General features: G+C 34.7%; 1 protein-coding gene across 9 annotated transcripts in view; it reads left to right on the top strand.

Moving 5' to 3' along the window:
- The window catches only part of LOC309663364 (small membrane A-kinase anchor protein), a 285,507-nt gene that overhangs the window by 64,455 nt on the left and 201,910 nt on the right, over window positions 1-19,142 (top strand). The window contains exon 4 of one of the 9 annotated variants that reach the window (XR_014265205.1): window positions 13,840-17,981. The exons of 7 other annotated variants lie outside the window; for them this stretch is intronic. Coding sequence is in view for 1 of the 2 variants with exons in the window: in XM_082467354.1 (XP_082323480.1) it covers window positions 13,840-13,911 (72 nt within the window). In the remaining variant the exon portion in view is untranslated. Of the gene's footprint in view, window positions 1-13,839; window positions 17,982-19,142 lie in introns of those variants that run through there. One more of the 9 variants, XM_082467354.1, reaches the window with a different exon arrangement.

Genomic DNA, 19,142 nt, shown 5'->3' on the forward strand with positions numbered 1-19,142 from the left:
ACTGTTTTGTTTTGTTTCTTGGATTCCATATGTAAATGGAATCATGCAGTATTTGTCTTTCTCTGTCTGACCTGTTTCACTTAGCATAATGCCCTCAAGAGCCATCCATGTTGTCAAAATAGCAGGATTTACTTTTTTATGTGGAATAGTATTCCATTGTGTATGTATATACCACATCTTCTTTATCCGTTCATCTGTTGATGGACACTTAGGTTGCTTCCGTGTCTTGGCTATTGTAAATAATGCCGCAGTAAATATGGGGATGCAGCTATCTCTTCATCAGTTCTAAGGCATGCCTTTTTTACATTTTGACATTCTAGAGGATTATCTTACAGCTGATACTGAATTACAATCCCTGTTTTTCAAGTATCCGGATGTATTTGTAATTGTTGAAACATGCAGGAATTTAGCCATAGTAATTCATATTGCCATCACTTCGCTTGAGTTGTATGCACTGTTGATATTATATATGTTAAGGTCAGTTGCCATTTTAAAAGTTTTCAAAAATATTATACCACTGTTTGCCTTTGAAATGAAAAATAATTGTATTGGTAAAAGGCAGAGAGAAACAAGGTATAAATCTGATATTAGTGAAGATTCAAATTCTTTTGTTAGGATCAAGAAGTGCCAGCATCAAAACTTGCAAAATGGGTGGCAATGGCTGGGGAAATCCCAGCCACAACAGTGGAGTGTTAACTAATGCAGCATTACCAACCCTTCACATGAAACAGAGGATGGTAATGTTTGAAAAAACCTCAACAGCAAGAATGAGGTTGTGAAAGTGATACAGCTCCCGAGAAGAATATTTTCCCAACTTCCTTTTCATACGTGATCATGGAGAATAATGGACAAAAAAGAAACTCCTAGAGAACAAAGCCAACAAAGCCAGGCCCCCATGGGAATTCTCCCTATCAGTAAAATCAGGGTAGTCTGGCTAGTCAAGGAATTTAATCTACTGTCAGGGGTGGGAGTCTTTGCATTACCTGCTAAGTGGGCTTAGCAATCACTATGGCTCAATGACTATTAGTGTTTCTAATTCTTCCTTTTTCCAATAGGAGTCTCATTATGGTTATTCTTTTCCCACATCACCATTGGACATTGGGTATGGAGGAAGCAGATAGCTTGTCTTTTTGTTTATAGGTATACAGACCATGAGGAGCCACACTCACTAAACTCCATTCTCTTCTTCAATAACAGTAGAGCCATAGCTATGATGTGGCTGCCTAGCCTGGACTCCGTTTCCCAGTCTTCCTTGCAGCAAAGCCATGGTTGTATGACAAGGATTTCACCAATGAAATGTGAGCAAAAGTGATGCAACTTCAGCTTCCCTTGTTTAAAAGAAATTCCCTGGGTTCTTTTTTTTTCTTTTTTCCCCTAATTCAGTTTATTTGAACTAAAACCAGAACCAAAACCAAAACTAATTCACCCATTTCTCCTATCCCCTGCTTCTGGCAACCACTGATGTTTTCTCTGTATCTATGAGGTTATTTATATATATATAAATAATTATATATATATATATATATATATATATATATATATACACACAGATAGATTCCAAGTTTAAGAGAGATCATGTGGTGTTTTCCTTTCTCTGTCTGACTTATTTCACTTGGCCTAATGCCCTCAAGTGCCATCCATGTTGTCACAAATGGCAAGATTTCATTCTTTTTTATTGCTGAATAATATTCCTTTATATATATATATCTGTGTCTGTGTGTGTATATACACACATACACACACACATACACGTTCACATACCACAGTTTTCTTTATCCATCCATCCATCTATGGGCACATAGGTTGTTTTCATATCTTGGCTATTGTAAATAATGCTGCAATGAACATGGCCAGGGGTGGGGGTTGGGGGGGTTCATATATCTTTTTGAGCTACTGTTTTCAGTTTCTTCCACCTAGGAGTGAAATTGCTGGATCAGATGGTAGTTCTCTTTTTAGTTTCTTGAGAAAAAATCATACTGTTTTCCATAGTGGGTGAACCAATTTACATTCCCACCAACAGTGCACAACAGTTCCCTTTTTTCCACATCCTTATCAACACTGGGTGTCTCTAGTATTTTTGATAATAGACATTCTAACAAGCATAAGGTAATATCTCATTGTGGTTTTGATTTGCATTTCCCTGATGATTAATGATATAGAGCATCTTTTCATATACCTGTTAGCTGTTTGTATGTCTTGTTTGGGAAAATGTCTATTCAGACCTTCTGCCCATTTTAATATTTTTTTCTTATTTTAAAAATTTATGTATTTTTATTGAAGTATAGGTGATTTACAATGTTGTGTTAGTTTCAAGTGTACAGAAAGTGGTTCAGATATATATATATATATATATATATATATATAATATATATATATATTCTTTTTCAGATTCTTTCACATTGTAGGTTATTATAAGATATTGAATATAGTTCCCTGTGCTATACAGTAGATCCTTGTTGTTTATCTATTTTATATATAGTAGTGTGTATCTGTTAGTCCCAATCTCCTAATTTATCCTTCCCTTCCTACTTTCCCCTTTAGTAGCCATAAGTTTGTTTTCTGTCTGTGAGTCTATTTCTGTTTTGTAAATAAGTTAATTTGCATCATTTTTTTAGATTCTAAATATAAGTGATATCATATGACATTTGTCTTTCTCTGTCTGACTTACTTCACTTAGTATGATAATCTCTAGGTCCATCCATGTTACTACAAATGGTATTATTTCATTCTTTTTAACGGCTAAGTAATCTTCTATTGTGTGTGTGTGTGTGTGTGTATACCACATCTTTATCTATTCATCTGTCAGTGGACATTTAGGTTGCTTACATTTTTTAACTAGATTTTTTGATCCTGAGTTGTATGAGTTCATTGTATATTTTGGATATTAGCCCCTTATCAGATATATGATTTGTAAATATTTTCTCCTATTCAGTAGGTTGTCTTTCATTTAGTTGATGGTTTCCTTTGCTGTGCAGAAGAATTTTGGTTTGATGTAATCTCACTTGTTTATTTTTGCTTTTGTTATTAGCATTTAGGAATTTTTGTTTATTAAGTACCTTTACTAATGTCAGTGCTTGTGAAACAAGGTTATCACTACATTAGAGTTGAAATTGGCAGTTTATTTATGTAACAGAAGTATCTCTCAAAAAGATTCCTTGTCTTTTGTGGGGGGAGTGTGAGGGTGGGGGTGGGAGCAACTTCCTAGAAATCAAAGCTTCATCCAGTGCCTAGCACTATGCTTGGCTCTGTTAGTATTCAATATATATTTGTTGAATTAATGAATAATATCTGGAGAAAGGTCTCAACTCCCTACTGTTTCCTTAATCTTAAATTCCTTTAGGTCATTTTTTTAACTTAATAGTTTTTCGTGGGTGGGCCATTTTTACATTTAACATTTTGCTGCCTAAATATCTATAATTATCAATTAAAGCATTACCAAATTGTCTGCTATGGAAAAATATGTGTGTTGAAATTTTCAAAAAGGGTTGGGAATTTCATGTACAAAAAGCAGGTTGGTTTTCTTTCCTGCACGTTGCTCACAGAGCCTTTTATATGTTAATGTACAGTGTGAATCTCTTAGAGGAAGAATACTCAGCATTTTTGAAGCTTATTTAATGATAAAACCCATTTTTTCTCAGTTTGTAAGGAACTATGATATCATACTTTGGGAAATGCTTATCTGATCTTTAAAATTCTGCTTAACTTTCTTTAAGCTGATTTCTTTATTATTTTGTATCATTTTGTCATTTTGGGTCTACTTGTTATGATGCTAATGACTTTTCTTTCTCAGTCATCCAGACAGCCTCTTTTCAGATAAATATGACATATCCTAGGAAGGCCATTGATTTCCCAAAAAGCTGAGCCCATGAATTGGAAATGGCCTTAAGAAGATTACCCATCTCTAAACACTTGTCACACACTCATCAGGCAAATTTAATGCAATTTTTCAAAATCATTTAGATTCTTTGTAAGCCATTCTATACACCTTGGTGGAGATGTTTCCTATTCTAATAGACAAAGTAGCAGAAATTTTAAACATTCAAGGAATCTTGAGTCAGTCTCTTAATGGCAGAATTATACAGAATAAGAAAAAAGTCCATAGAAATAGAACCAAGAGGAGTCTATATAAATAGCAATGTGAAGAAGAGTGAATTCCTTTTTAGCTGTAACATCGCATTTTTTGCATGTTGCACACATGGTTTAGCCGTTTCTAAACACATTTCCATTTACGTCATTTGTAAAAACTGCCTAGCTTCATATTCTGGAAAACTGACAAAGTTGTAATGAACAGATGCAGATTCCATAATTGTAATTGGCTTTTACTCTAAACTAATGTTCTGACTCATGCATCATTAGTGATTTCTATTGTTCTCTATTATTACCTTACAAATTTGAAAGGGTGTCTTTCAGAGTGAAAAACTTTGACTTTTTTAAATCAGGGCTTATTGTATATGAATTATAGATTCTCCAATCACCTATATTTAAACCTATAATTTTATTTTACTTTTTACTATGTCCTTTTTTACATTTCTGTTGGTATTTGACTTCATATAATCTTTTTCATTTCCCTTTTGTATTTCCCAGAGAAGCACATCAGTTTTAAATGTAACCCTTCTTTTTATTACATTTTTCCTACCATTAAAAATTTCTTGTTTTTAAGCTAGATCTTATATAGTATAATATATATTTTGTTATTTCACAAATTAAACTTAATCTGAAGAATGAATAATAAATATTAGTAGAACCCCAAAGAATAATAAAAAGATGTTCTCTCATGTTACATTTTTTTCTAAGATTTTGATAATAACATGGAAACAATTTTCACTTGCCAAAGTGGAACTCATTTAGGTGAATATCTGAAGGACTCAAAGATTTGGATTACCAAATAATCTCATTCTAAGCATAATACATGTGAATTTTCATATAAAATGGAATAAAACCCCTAATCCTGATCGTTGAAAAATTCCTTTGACAGTTTCTGACTATTGTTGAATTTTATTATATGAAAAGAGAACACAATATGTATAAATGAAGCAATGATTGTTTTATAATTATTTTTTCAGTGTTTATAAGTTCTTTTCATTAAAGTACCAAAATACAGAGTAAGTGTTTTGGCATATTGTTGCTTGCTGTAAGGAAGATTTAATAGCTTGTTATGGACTATTAATATGAACAGAAGTCATTTAGAGTTCAGATATATATTTAGAACTAACATGTGTGCAAAAAGATACAAAGTGAATCAAGAAATTCCGGAAAAGATTGTTTGAAAAGGAAAAATTGCTGTTTTCTGGCTAGCATTGATGAAATAAATATTTAAATAAAGAGATTTAAATGTTTTCTTTATTTTGAAGAATTTTATTAAGAGCCTCAAATAGTAACTTAGAATTGTTAGAATTAAATCAGTGAAAGTATGAAACTCTTTATCTAAAATAGTGGCTAAATAAATATAATTTAATTTCAAATATTATCTCAGAAACCCAAAAAGATTACAGCTGATAGTTATTTGAGATGATTACAAACAGAATGTCTATCTGAGTTTAGTAATAAAATGCTATTTGTTACTGCTTACTGTAAATTTAAAATAATCATATATATAAACTAGTTTTCTCTGGTTTTGAAAATGTCTTTATCATAACTATTTTAACATAAAAGAGAGAAAAATCTTCATATTCCAGATACTTATTGAGCAAATGTTAATAGGAATGCAAGTGAATGATTTTTTTTCTTCCTTCTAATCTGTTAATTAAAAGGTGTGTATAATGGAAGCACCTGCCAAGTAGGTTTGCCACATGAATTTTGCAACATATGGTAAATTAAAACCCTGGTGACCTTTTGGTCTTGTTGATCATATGCATGAAGATGATCATCTGTTAATCTCTGCTAATCACTGGTACATCCTTGTACAGAAGACAGAGCAGTTTTTATTTGTGCTACATTTGCTCTTTTGGAAAATGCTTTCACAAGGAATTTTTTAAAATCCTTTTATACTCTTAGGATTGTAAAATAATTAATATTTTATATCTAGAAAAAACATTTTAAGCAAAAGAAATAGAACTTTCAACCTGTAAATGTCCCCATATTTTGTTTGTTTCTTTTATGAGCTTATTTTAGATACCAGTAATAATTTCTGGAAGTCATGGATATGACTTTTAGGCTTGTCAGTACAAATGTGCACAGGTTCACACACTTTTACATGTACAATATGTGTTGTTTCTTGTTAGAATTATAAAAAAAAAAAAAAGAAGAAGAAAGCACCAGTGCTTCTCAAATTTTGATATGCCTATGAATTACCTGGGAGCTTGTTAAAATCCAGATTCTGATTCTATAGTTCTGGGGTAGGGTTTGAGATTCTGCATTTCTAGCAAGCTCCCAGCTCATAACTCTTCTGCTAGTCTGTCTGAAGTTAACAAACTTTTTCTTTTTTTTTTTTTTCTTTTAGAAATTTTATTTATTTATTTATTTATTTATTTATGGCTGTGTTGGGTCTTCGTTTCTGTTCGAGGGCTTTCTCCAGTTGCTGCAAGCGGGGGCCACCCTTCATCGTGGTGTGCGGGCCTCTCACTATCGCGGCCTCTCTTGTTGCAGAGCACAGGCTCCAGACGCGCAGGCTCAGTAATTGTGGCACACGGGCCCAGTTGCTCTACGGCATGTGGGATCTTCCCAGAGCAGGGCTCGAACCCGTGTCCCCTGCATTGGCAGGCAAATTCTCAACCACTGCGCCACCAGGGAAGCCCCAAACTTTTTCTTTTAAGGGCTAGGTAGTAAATATCTTAGACTTTGTAGGACAAGAAGCAAAATGAGGATATTTATAGGTATTTACATAACAAGAGGAAAATGTCCACACATTTTTTATTGATGAAATTTAAAATATAATAACAATTGAGTACTTTTTGTGGTATATTTATATAACAGAACACTATTGAGCAATTAAAAGGAATGATCTACTGATATACACAACAGGAATGAATCTCAAAAATGTTATGCTTAGTGAAAGAGGCCCTACACAGAAGTTACATACTGTGTGACTCCATTGATATGAAGTTCTAGAAAATGCAAACTAATCAACAGTAACAGGAAGCCAAGTTTCTCCTTTACGGAAGGAGAAAGAAACCCTGGGTGTAAATTATGAGAAGGAAGAATAATTCCCCACTAATGAGCTTTACAAAAAAATGGATGTTTTCACAGCATGAGAAAGCCCAAATAGAATAGCATCTTGAAGAGGAGCAAGAATTTCAGGTCAACAGACTGATGAAGAAAACTTAAAAAACTGGGGAATGATACCATTTCTAAGCAGCTTACATTAGAGCACGTTTGTTGGGAGGATTAATCTTACATCCTGCCTCCCCTCTTACTCCATGCATATTGAAGTTCTTTCATCCCTCTGATGCAGAGTTGTTCAAGTATGGACTGCACAGCAAGAAATAAGTTTCAATGGTAACCTGGTACACTGATGTTTCTGTAACTGTATATATGACTGCAACAGGTTTTGGGAAACAATGCTAAAGAAGAAACACACACACACACACACACACACACACACACACACACACACACACACACACACACACACACACACACACACACACACACACACACACACACACACACACACACACACACACACACACACACACACACACACACACACACACACACACACACTGGGGGCCAGAAGTGAGAGGAGGTACCTGAGGGAATTGTTTGGATGATAGATAGGAATGTTCTGTATCTTCATTGTGGTAGTGGTTATTCAGTGGCACATGTTTTTTTTAAAACTCATCAAACTTGGGGACTCCAGCCTACATTTTGTGAGGACACTCAGCAGCCCAGTGGAGAGGTCTACATGGTTAGGAACTAAGGCCTCTTGCCAGCAGCCGGTGAGTAACTGAGGCCTTCTGCCAAGAGCCAAGTGAGTGAGCCATCTTAGAAGCAAATCTCCTGGCCCCAGTCAAGCCTTCACATTACTCTAGACCCAGGCTGACAATTGAATTGCAGCTTATAAGAGACTTGGAGCCAGAAGCACCCAACTAAGACACTCCCAAATTCCTAGACACTGATAATAAATCTTTGTTCTCTTAAGCCAAAACCCAAAAAACTCAAACCATACGCTTTAAATGAGTGTGCTTTCTTTTATTGTATTTAAGTTATATCTCAATAAAGTAAAATAAAAGAAAAAAACTTGTTTGAGGGTCTTCAGCTAAGATAATATGCGAAATGACATTGTGAATTATAAATCAGTATCCAAATATGTTGTTATCGCTGTTTTAAGTACTTCCCGAGAGTCCTTTACATTGTAGGTAGGGTCACTAGTAATCCACACCCCTTTCATCAGGATACTGTTTATTCTGAACTTATATCTGACCAGTATACATTTAGGTTAAATATTAAGTAGACAACCACTCTAAGAATATGTCTAACTAACTTGCCCAGTAGAAGAGTGGGGACTTATGAAGCCTTTGCTTGGGGACCTAGGATTTAAATATGCTATAGTTATTGCTTGATACTTTCCAAAATAGAGAGAAATGGAGGCAGTATGGTGGTATAATGTAATAAGTTTTGGACTCAATATCAGGAAGCATAGGGTTCAGGCTCCACTCAGGCACTAATTCACAAAACGATCATGGAGAAATTAGTCAAACTTCCCTGGATCCCAATTTCCTCCTTCATAAAAATGAAGTTATTGGACTAGCTGGTCTTAACATGTTTAAAATCTATGATTCTATGAATTAGGAAACTTAAAGGATGATGAGAATTTAGTATGTAGCATTAAAAAGATGCTTCTATTTCTGATTTTATATGATGATTTTAGGTGCAATGGACCTTCAAAGATAGTTCAGGGTGGTGCTTTTCTAAATTCCTGATTTTTTTTTTTAATTTTTATTTATTTATTTATTTATTTATTTTTGGCTGCATTGGGTCTTAGTTGCAGCACGCGGGATCTTCGTTGAGGCATGCAGGCTCTTCACTGCGGCGCACGGGCTTCTCTTTAGTTGTGGCGTGCGGGTTTTCTCTCTCTAGTTGTGGAACGTGAGTTCCAGGGCACGTGGACTCTGTAGTTTGAAGCAGGCAGCCTCTCTAGTTGAGGCGTGCAAGCTCAGTAGTTGTGGCATGCAGCCTCAGTTGCCTCGAGGCATGTGAGATCTTAGTTCCCTGACCAGGGATTGAACCCACGTCCCCTACATTGTAAGGTGAATTCTTTACCTCTGGACCACTAGGGAAGTCCCTAAATTCCTGGTTTTGTTTTGTTTTGTTTTTTAAATTCCTGGTTTTTTAAGAGAAGTATTTAAGAGAGAGAATTTTGATTTAACAACCTGAAAGTGTAAGCTTTATTGGAGCATTGGAGCATTGTGGTACAAAAAAGTAAAAAAAAATAAAATGTCTATTTTGACATTTATCTTAGACATCCTGTTTCTCTTTTTAGCCATTAAAATCTTTTCAGTTTTAAAATTCTGAAATAATCTGATTTTATCTCTTTTATTACTAGATTTTTAGTCTTGGAAAATGGGTACCTGTACCAGGGTCAGGGAATTATTTCTTAAATCTTCAAATAGAGAATTTAAAACAAATGTTTTTAAACCTTTGCAGATGTTTTTATTCCTAGGTCTTGCATATCATATCAGAAAGCTAGCTTGCTCTGTAAGTTAGTTACATAAGTGTAGTAGTCAGTGATCAACACATAAATGTTATTTTAAAGTACAGCTCATTAACTTTCTAATTGTGCTTTCCTGTATTGACATTAGCCATGCCTAGTGCAAATTTGGTGTCATTTAGACCTAAAATCACATCTCATCTTTGTCACTTATCAGCTGTGTAAGCGTTATTCAAACTTTCTGAATCTGGTTTCTTTTGTTTTTAAATGGAGTACTAATACCTATCTCATGAAATTGCTGACTAGTTAAGGATTAAGTTAGCAAGCATAACAAAAGTACCTAGGAGTGAGAAATTATTTTCTTTTATTCCCCAAAGTTAGCAAATTTAACAGTGCATCAACTATTAGACCTACCAGTTGAATTTTTGTTTTGCCACATATGATGAACTAGTAACAGAAAAAAAGATTAATTTTATCCCTTAAGTTCCATCCTGTACATCCGCATAGGCTTGATGTGTGACTATTTTTGTATTTTTTGCACTTTGCTGGCTCTGACGTTTTCAAACGGATTTGTAAGTATTCCGATATTTTTATACGCATACAATTTTAAACTTTTACTAGTGCTCAAATCATTTCCATTTACTCTAGCATTACTTAGTGGCTAAATGTATAAAATATTTAATGAAGGTGCAATGTGGTACTTTGTAGCCAGACAGTAGTAGGTTTGAATCCTCATAGTACCAATAAGTATGTGAACTTGGGCTACTTGTATAACCTCTGAGGCTAAAGTTCCCAAGAAATTAAATGGTGATAATGATGACGTGCTTAGCTTGGTACCTGGAACATACTAAGCACTCAAAAAATGTTAGTTATAAACCATCATCATCATTACTAGATGACAATTACAGATTTAATCCTATATGGGTTAAGTTAGCTGACTATTGTTGATTTCTGATTCTAACCAGAGGTTCAAATTTGTGTGAATAATGAATTTATTACCATTACTCAAAAGTGCATACTTTGGGGGCTTCCCTGGTGGCGCAGTGGTTGAGAATCTGCCTGCTAATGCAGGGGACACGGGTTCGAGCCCTGGTCTGGGAAGATCCCACATGCCGCGGAGCAACTGGGCCCGTGAGCCACAACTACTGAGCCTGCGCTCTAGAGCCTGTGCTCCGCAACAAGAGAGGCCACGATAGTGAGAGGCCCGCGCACCGTGATGAAGAGTGGCCCCTGCTTGCTGCAACTAGAGAAAGCCCTCGCACAGAAACGAAGACCCAACAGAGCCATAAATTAATTAATTAATTAATTAAAAAAAAAAAAAGTGCATACTTTGTTGGTGGTGGACCAATAGTATTATCTTTATTAAAGATGGCATGTTACATTTAAATTTGAAACAATGTTTATTTTGTTGAGATTCTTGACTAGGAAATTTACCAAATTATCATTATTGTTGGGTCATGCCAGACTGTCTTGGTGGAAAGTTTGAATTATGAAATATTTATCATATTATCAGTACATTTCTTTACCTCCTATGGGAGTTATCACAGCAGCAAGCACATTGTAGGCAGTATATAAATATTAATTTGTTAATATTAACTTAATTGCTAATAAGGTAGGAGAATTTAAAATGTATAGCATTCTTAACTTCATATACTAGCAAATTAAACCCTGAAAGTTAACAGAGGAAGAAATTAATTCACAATTATTAAAAATCCTTTTTACCATGTCTTAATTGTCACACATTCTGAAAATGAGATTTATGTTAGAAGAATTATTACCTTGTCTCTGCCTCAGCTCAGCAGACATAGGGATTTCTGTACATCTCTATTTTCTTTTGCAGTTTCATTTTTTACATTTAACTCTAAATAAGTTTTTTCTTATTGCTACAATAACATGTACTACCTCCCCACTGCCCGAAAAGAACAAAACAAAACAAAACTTAAGGTAATACAGAGAACAAAATTAAAAGTACACATAGTTCTACTCCCCAGCAATACTCACTGTCAATATTTGTACTCTTATGGGCTCAATTTTTTTTAATGTATTTACATACATACTTATATATGTATATACATACACACATATATATCCACCCCACTAAACATGCTAGGAACATGTCTTTCCATGTTAATATATTAAACTCAAAGTGTCACTTTAATTATTAGTTACCTTATATTGCCCTTTGACTTTTTCTATTAGGTTCTCTATTTTTTAGTTTATTTTTAAGTGCTCTTCTCTATGAAAGATATATAACATGTTAACATGTATATAGCATATACATAACAAAGTACTGCAACAGTCTTAATTTATGGTATTTTTTCCTGTCATATGAATTTTAATTTTTTATTCAGTAAAATGCATCATTTTTTTCTTTTTGGTATACTTTGGTGTTAGGCTTAGAAAGATTTTTTTTCATCCCAAAGTTATGTAAGTATTTGTTTATATTTTTGCTAGTTCTTTTATGGTTGTATTTTTACATTTAACTCTTTAATCCTTTAGTAAATGCTTTAGGTACTTTGAAAGGCAATCTGCAGAGCAGGGAAGTGTATCTGTAGGTAAACCAAATGGCTATTACCTATATTTCACTGTCCTGAAATATTTCCCTAAGTACCCTTCCAAGGCCTACAAGTCAAAGGTTAGAGAATCATCTTATCTTAGTCTTTAGTACAGCATTTGCTGAAAGTAAGAAACAGGCTTAGAAGGCCCGAGTCTGAAAGAGATTAAGGAAGACCACCAAAGAGAGACAGTTTACTTCCCAGCATTGCTTTTAAAAGCCTAGAGGACAGCCCTTGCTTATGTGTTTTCTAGAAACATCACACTAAATAAACAAATGTTCAAAGACGTAGATATGAAACATGAATGTATCTTACATATATATAAGCATGCAGGGTTCTCCGCCTCCTTTTTGCCCATTTTTCCCGCTAATGGTCTAAGTTCCCCAAAGAGTTTATATATTGTCTGGCATTGGGGAAGGGGTATCTGATCCTTACTGCCTGTGGTTGAGGTGTCTTATCCCACCTGGTCTCTGGGCATAATAAACCTCTTTTGTCTATATTACCTACTATAAAATATTCATGGCCAATATAATTCTTGGTATAGTCTCATTCAAATCTGCCAAATCTGCCACTTATTAGCTGTGGGAAAGTTTCTTACTTCTCTGTGTGTCAGTTTTCTCATCTTTAAAATAGGAGAATATATTACTACCTATCTTATAGGATTGTGAGGATTAAATGAGCTCATCCACGTAAATTATTTAAACAGAATTTAGCACATAATAAATATCTGCTTTATTATAGTCATCATCATCACCTTATCAAGGGCAGAGTATAGTGACTGTTTGGAGAGCTCATCTATTCCCTACTAATTAGGCCCCTTCTGTCCTACTCAGTTTGAGGCTGCCCACTATCAACCTGTGCCACTTGGCTCTCTACTCCTGGCAAGTATGCTGACTTAAATCTCAACTGTCTTTCATGCCCCCAGGGATAGGAGTGGCAGAACACTGAGGAGCTTTTCTGGACATTTCTGCACTTTGCTGGAGATAAGGGAAACCTAGAGTGAGTTTGGGGGTGTTATTTCAGACCTCTTCTGTCACTCTGTTGTGACTATTTCACCAAGCTTCCTCAGTATTAGGTTTTTTCCCTCTATTTCCTTAGAGGAAATTTTAGTTTAATTATCTGAATCTTCCTCTTTCAGTAACCTCGATGCACCTATTTCTCCTCTTTGGTAAGTGCTTTAAGGACCTTGAAAGCCAAATCTAAGGAGTAGGGAAATAGATGTGTAGGTAAGCCGGACAGCTGTTACCTACATTTCATTGTCTGAAATATTTCCCCAGACATCCTTCCAAGACCTAAAAGCCTAAGGTTAGAGAATTATCTTATCTTAGTCTTTAGTATAAAATTTGCTCAAAGCAAGAAAGGGCTTAGGTTAGTCCCTATTTCTTACTCTGCCCTAAGGTGGTCACTAATAGATACATCCTCAGAGCTTGAGGTTCTGATCTTCCAAATCAGGCCCTTTAGGAATCGAAACAAAACCAATTTTCTCTTGAATGTGTACCTAGATCTTAGAAATAAAAGCCATGCTATGGAGATCCTGTCTTGGAATTCTAAGCCAAGAATTTAGTTCTTTTATTTTAGGCTTTATCTGCTCTCTTCCCTGAGGGTGATATTTGTAAATCAAGAGAAATGGGTAAAAGAAGAACAATAGGGAGTGGAAAGAGCAACCTTTCAATATCTAAAAACTTCTCATTACAGTTGTGTTTATGGTCATTTTGAAGCAGGATATTTCCACTGTACCTAGGATGTGCAACTGTTGGATAATTACAGGTGTGTATCTTTTTAAGAACTTTTGCCTTCCCACCCCTTTTTTTGGTCACATCTTCTATAATTTATTGAACATATAGTCAGAGGGTGTTTCATTTTTATTTTTGGCTATTTAACTAATTGATTCTTATATAACTATAATAATCGGCAGTCTTCACTATAAATAAGTTACTTTTTAGTTACACCAGTTTAGGACTTAAAAATTGTAGGCTCTAGTGATGGAAAGGGGGGAAATATGAGCTAGAATTAATGTCAAAACAGAGGACAAGAGTGTGGTAATAGCAACAGAAATAAGTAATAGGTGGTCAGTTGACTTTGTTATCTGTATCAGTCCAGGGGATTGCATCTTTTCTTGATGGTTTAACATTTTTGCTGCCTGTTTTTAAGTGTGATAGCATTCCTAGTTAAAGACTTTTTGTCCAGGGTCCATTTAAGAGTCTGAGATAGGGAAATTGGGGACAGTTTGCATCTATTGATAAAAGGACTTTCCCAAAGACTTTGTCTATCTACTTCACCAATATAATCCAAATGTGTAGTAGAACGCTTGGCACACAGATGCTCAGATAGCAATAACAATATTTTTTTGTTGAGGTATAGTTGATTTACATTATTAGTCTCAGGTGTATAATAGTTATTCAAAATTTTTATGGATTATACTCTGTTTATAGTTATAAAATATTGGCTGTGTTCCCTGTGCTGTTCAATATATCCTTGTAGCATATTTCTTTTATACATAGTAGCTTGTACCTCTGAATCCCCTACCCCTATATTGCCCTTCTCCCCACTGGTAACCACAAGTTTGTTCTCTATATCTTTGAGTCTGTTTCTTTTTTGTTATATACTCTAGTTTGTTTTATTTTTTAGACTCATATAAATGATAACATACAGTATTTGTCTTTCTCTCTCTGGCATTTCACTAAGCATAATACCCTCCAGCTGCATCCATGTTATTGCAAATGGCAAAATTTCATTCTTTCTTATGACTAATATTCCACTGTAAATATATACCACATCTTCTTTATCCATTCATCTGTTGATGGACACTTAAGTTGCTTTCATATCTTGGCTACTATAACTAATGCTGCTATGAGCATTGGGGTGCATGTATCTTTTTGAATTAGTGTTTTCATTTTCTTGTGATATATACCCAGGAATGGAATTGCTGGATCATATGGTAGTTTTATTTTGAGTTTTTTGAGGAACCTGCATACTGTTTTCCACAGTGGCTGCACCAACTTACATTCCCACCAACAATGTACAAGCATTCCCTTTTCTCCACATCCTTGCCAACATGTTTTTCTGGTCTTCTTGATGATAGCCATTTTGACAGGTGTGAGGTGATATCTCATTGGCAGCAAAAATAATATTAATGATAAAGGCAACTGACATTTTGTGATTCTCATACGTTTTAGGCACTTTGTAAGACTTTACATTCATTCATTCTTCACAACAACCAGTGAGATAGGTTTGTTAATACCCTCATTTTTATAGATGAGGAAATTGATGCCCAGAAGCTAAATGACTTTTCCAAGATCTAATAACTAATAAGTAACTGGCAGAACTAAGATATATACAAGGCATCTGGATTCAGAGTCTAGCTCTTAACTGCTGAACTACACTGTTTGTTTGTATATTGTTTGTGATGTTGAATGAATGAATGAAGCCCACATGTGCATTGCCAAAATGAAAACATTGTCAGAGGGTTGATTAATTTTTAAAATAACTTATATAAAACAATTTAAATTACTGTAGAAATTTGGCTTTTTTATATTATCTAAAAATCTGAAAATGACTCTTTTGTAAAATAATATGTTTTTCCCTCCTCTGGAATACTAGCTGCATTTCATCTAGAAATAATGCTCTAGAAAATGAGTTTTATAGGTAACCTTCATTATACTATAAGGGTGTGGTTATTTCCACCCTAAGAAATAGTCTAAATAATTAGACTTTATTTAACAGATCAACTTGTTCTTTGACAGTGTTCTTAAATCTTCTTTTACTTACTGACATTTTTTCGAATTTAGAGATATTTATAAATTTCTCATTAGCAGACCCAAGCATGCTTTAAATAATTTAAGGAAAATAGAAATTGCCATTCTTAAATACTGATAGTTTCAAAAGTAAATACTGTTATTGATACATTATTAGATTTTGATGAGTAGAGCTGTTCCTGCACACAAACATCTTGGCCACCTGCAACTGTTTGTCAGTGGACTTTGTTTGAGAACACTAGTAGTAATTGTAAACTTAGGAATGTGTGACAAGCTCACAGCCAGCTGTGCATATCCTGACTTCTTCCAGGTGTTAAAATAAATATGACCATTTGGTTCACTTGTAACTCAACAAAAATATTTCACGATTCATTAGCCTAAAAATCCATTTATAATTTTTTATTGGAGGGAGTAGATAATGTTATATTCATTTGAAATGAAAAAATACATACCCAGAAATATTTGTGGTATCATTACTTATTATATTCAATGGTCTCTTCATAAAATGAAAAGAATTTTAATGTAACATTTGTGTAGATTTTTTTCACATTCTTTTCACAGGAAAAGAGCTACCGAGCTACTTCTGCCTATAGGTATCAAAAAGAATTTTAAAAAATGAATGAAAATATGCTTTTTGTTCAGTCAAGGTTCAGCTTGCCTTGGCAGAACCCAGTTCAAATTGATCTTATATTAATTTTTATCTTTGGTATGTGTCATATGTTTGATCATTATCTGATAATAATTACTCTTTATTGAATACCTTGCTATTAGGTGTTAGCTCAAGAGACCCAGATGCTTAAATCTTTCTTGACTACACTACCCATTCTCATAAGGTTCCTGAGGGAGAATATACACAGGAGAGTCAACTGCAAGTGGAAAAATCCAAATCCATTTCACTATTAGATTATCTTGTATCTGAAACTCCAAATGTGAAGCTAGGGTGCTCAGACAAACTGGAGTGGAATATATGGCCTCTCCACCCCAAAATAAAGCAATAAACTCAGGAAGAGCAAAGAAGTGGAGTGAGCTGAAAGCGAAAAGAGCTGACAGAGCTCCCTTACCCCTGCCTCCCTCCCATCACACACACTTTTATTTCTCATCTGTTAACCCAGTCATTACTAGTATCCAATCTTAAAGTAAAGCAAAAGAGGGACTCTACCCCCTTGGAAGGGAAAATTCTTCCTTGCTTTTTTCTGGAGAAGAGAATAAATTAACATAATTGGTCAGATTCCTGGACACTAATTAAGCCTTGTTAACTTCTGGCAGACTCTTGCTCTGTTTTTAAAAAGAAATACGCTGATGCAAACAGCTTTCGAATTTTCTTGAGTGAGACCTATCATGTGGCTAGCCAGGGGGCATTAAGGTCAGGATAGTGAGGTCCCTGACCCCACCTCTGTGTGGCTGCTCCTTTGATATTTATTACTACTTTTTATAGACGTGTACGGGGCCTGTAGAGATGCCTCTTTTGAAACCAGCCATAAAAAGTTGCTGATTAACTCCAACCCCAGACTAGATCAAAAATGTATGCCTGTTCTATTTCCTATTTGAAATAATGCTCAGCTTGGCACTCCAGCCTACGTCAGATTTTAGAATTTGACACTGGGGTTTCGTCCAGTCTTTGACCATTATTGTCTTTGCCCAATCCTTAGAAATGCCCAAATTCTGACTCGTGGGTATCAGAGGGAGTCTAACACATAAGACAAGTGAGGGAATAAACACGGATTCCTTCTACTCCTTCTGATCAGGCCCTCATACCAATTCCAGCCTTACAGAAAAGAAGAGAAGAGCGGGAGGGCCATACCCATGATCTTTACACACATACATAGCCCAACATTTGTTTTGGAATATGACTGATCAGATTAACAATTATTCCCTAGAAGAAGTGTGGAGGGCCAGGAGAAGGAGAGGGAGCTGGAGCGTGTTCTCTACCCAAAGGACTAAATCTACTGTGCCAGACATTACCATGTATACTGGCTTCACATCTTAGGAGTGCACTTAGACTAGTTTATTGCTCTTATCGAAATTTACTTCAAGTAGGACTGCATACAAGTCAGAGAACAGTTGTTTATATATATATATATATATATATATATATATATATATATATACACACACACACTAAAGAAATGTCACTCCTCACTCCTTTTCCAGGAAAAATCGTATTTACTTTTATATAAAGGTCTGTAAAGCTCATATATTCAATAGATCAAAATCCTGATTTCATCTACCTCCTGGTGGATGGATCATTACATCCAGTCCAAGGTTCTTGACATTATAAGGTGCGTTGTAACAAAGTATCATACTCAACTAGGCTATATTTAAAACTATTTTGGTATACAATGAATTCTCAGATAAGTGGATTGAACATGAATCTTTTCATAGAGAATTTTATCAATCCAATATAAACAATGAAAACTGCTGAAAACCATATTAGAATGTATGAATATGTAAAAGTTAGATATACTAAAGGCAGGAATTAAAGATGCTACCCATTTTTTTCACTTTCAACATTGTTACAAAGGAAGAAATGTAAGCAGGATTAATATTGGGAAAGAAAAAACTACTACAAGCAGATAATATGATTTCTCACAAATGAAGAATTATCAACTGAAAAACTTTTAGATCTGACCAGATCCAAGATAAATAGGCACCTTAACCTATTAACAGAAGTCACTTCTGGGAAGAGAAAAGAGATGTTAGTGTTGAAAGATAAAGGTGGGCGTTCCTGTGCTAAAGGAACTGTTCTATAGTTTGACTGTGGTGGTGGATACACAGACCTACACAAGTGATAAAATTGTGTAGAAATAAAGGCACAAATAAGTCCAAATAAAACTGGGGAAATCTGAAGAAGATTGGTGGTTGTATCAATGTCTATATATTGTTTTTAATATTGAACTATGGTTTTGCAAGATGTTACCATTAGTGGAAACTGGGTAAAGATACATGGGATCTGGCTGTGTTATTTCTTACAATTTCATGTGAATCTACAATTATCTCAACAATTTCAAATAAAGTGAAGGATAACTAAAAATTTCCCAGAAATTATGAAAAATTCCACAATTCAAGTAGCTCAGATAGCCCAAGCAAAATAAAGGAAATCTACAAGTAGAGTGGTAAGGACAGCTTTTACCAACTTGCAAATTCACCAGTTTGCAATGTCCCTTTCTTGCTTAGTATTAAAGTACCAAAGACATGATTTTCAACTATTCTACATTTTCCAATCTTCCATATGTTTAAGTGTGA

The sequence above is a fragment of the Balaenoptera physalus genome, assembly GCF_965194825.1.
Source record: "Balaenoptera physalus genome assembly, chromosome: 6".
Classification (NCBI taxonomy): domain Eukaryota; kingdom Metazoa; phylum Chordata; class Mammalia; order Artiodactyla; family Balaenopteridae; genus Balaenoptera; species Balaenoptera physalus.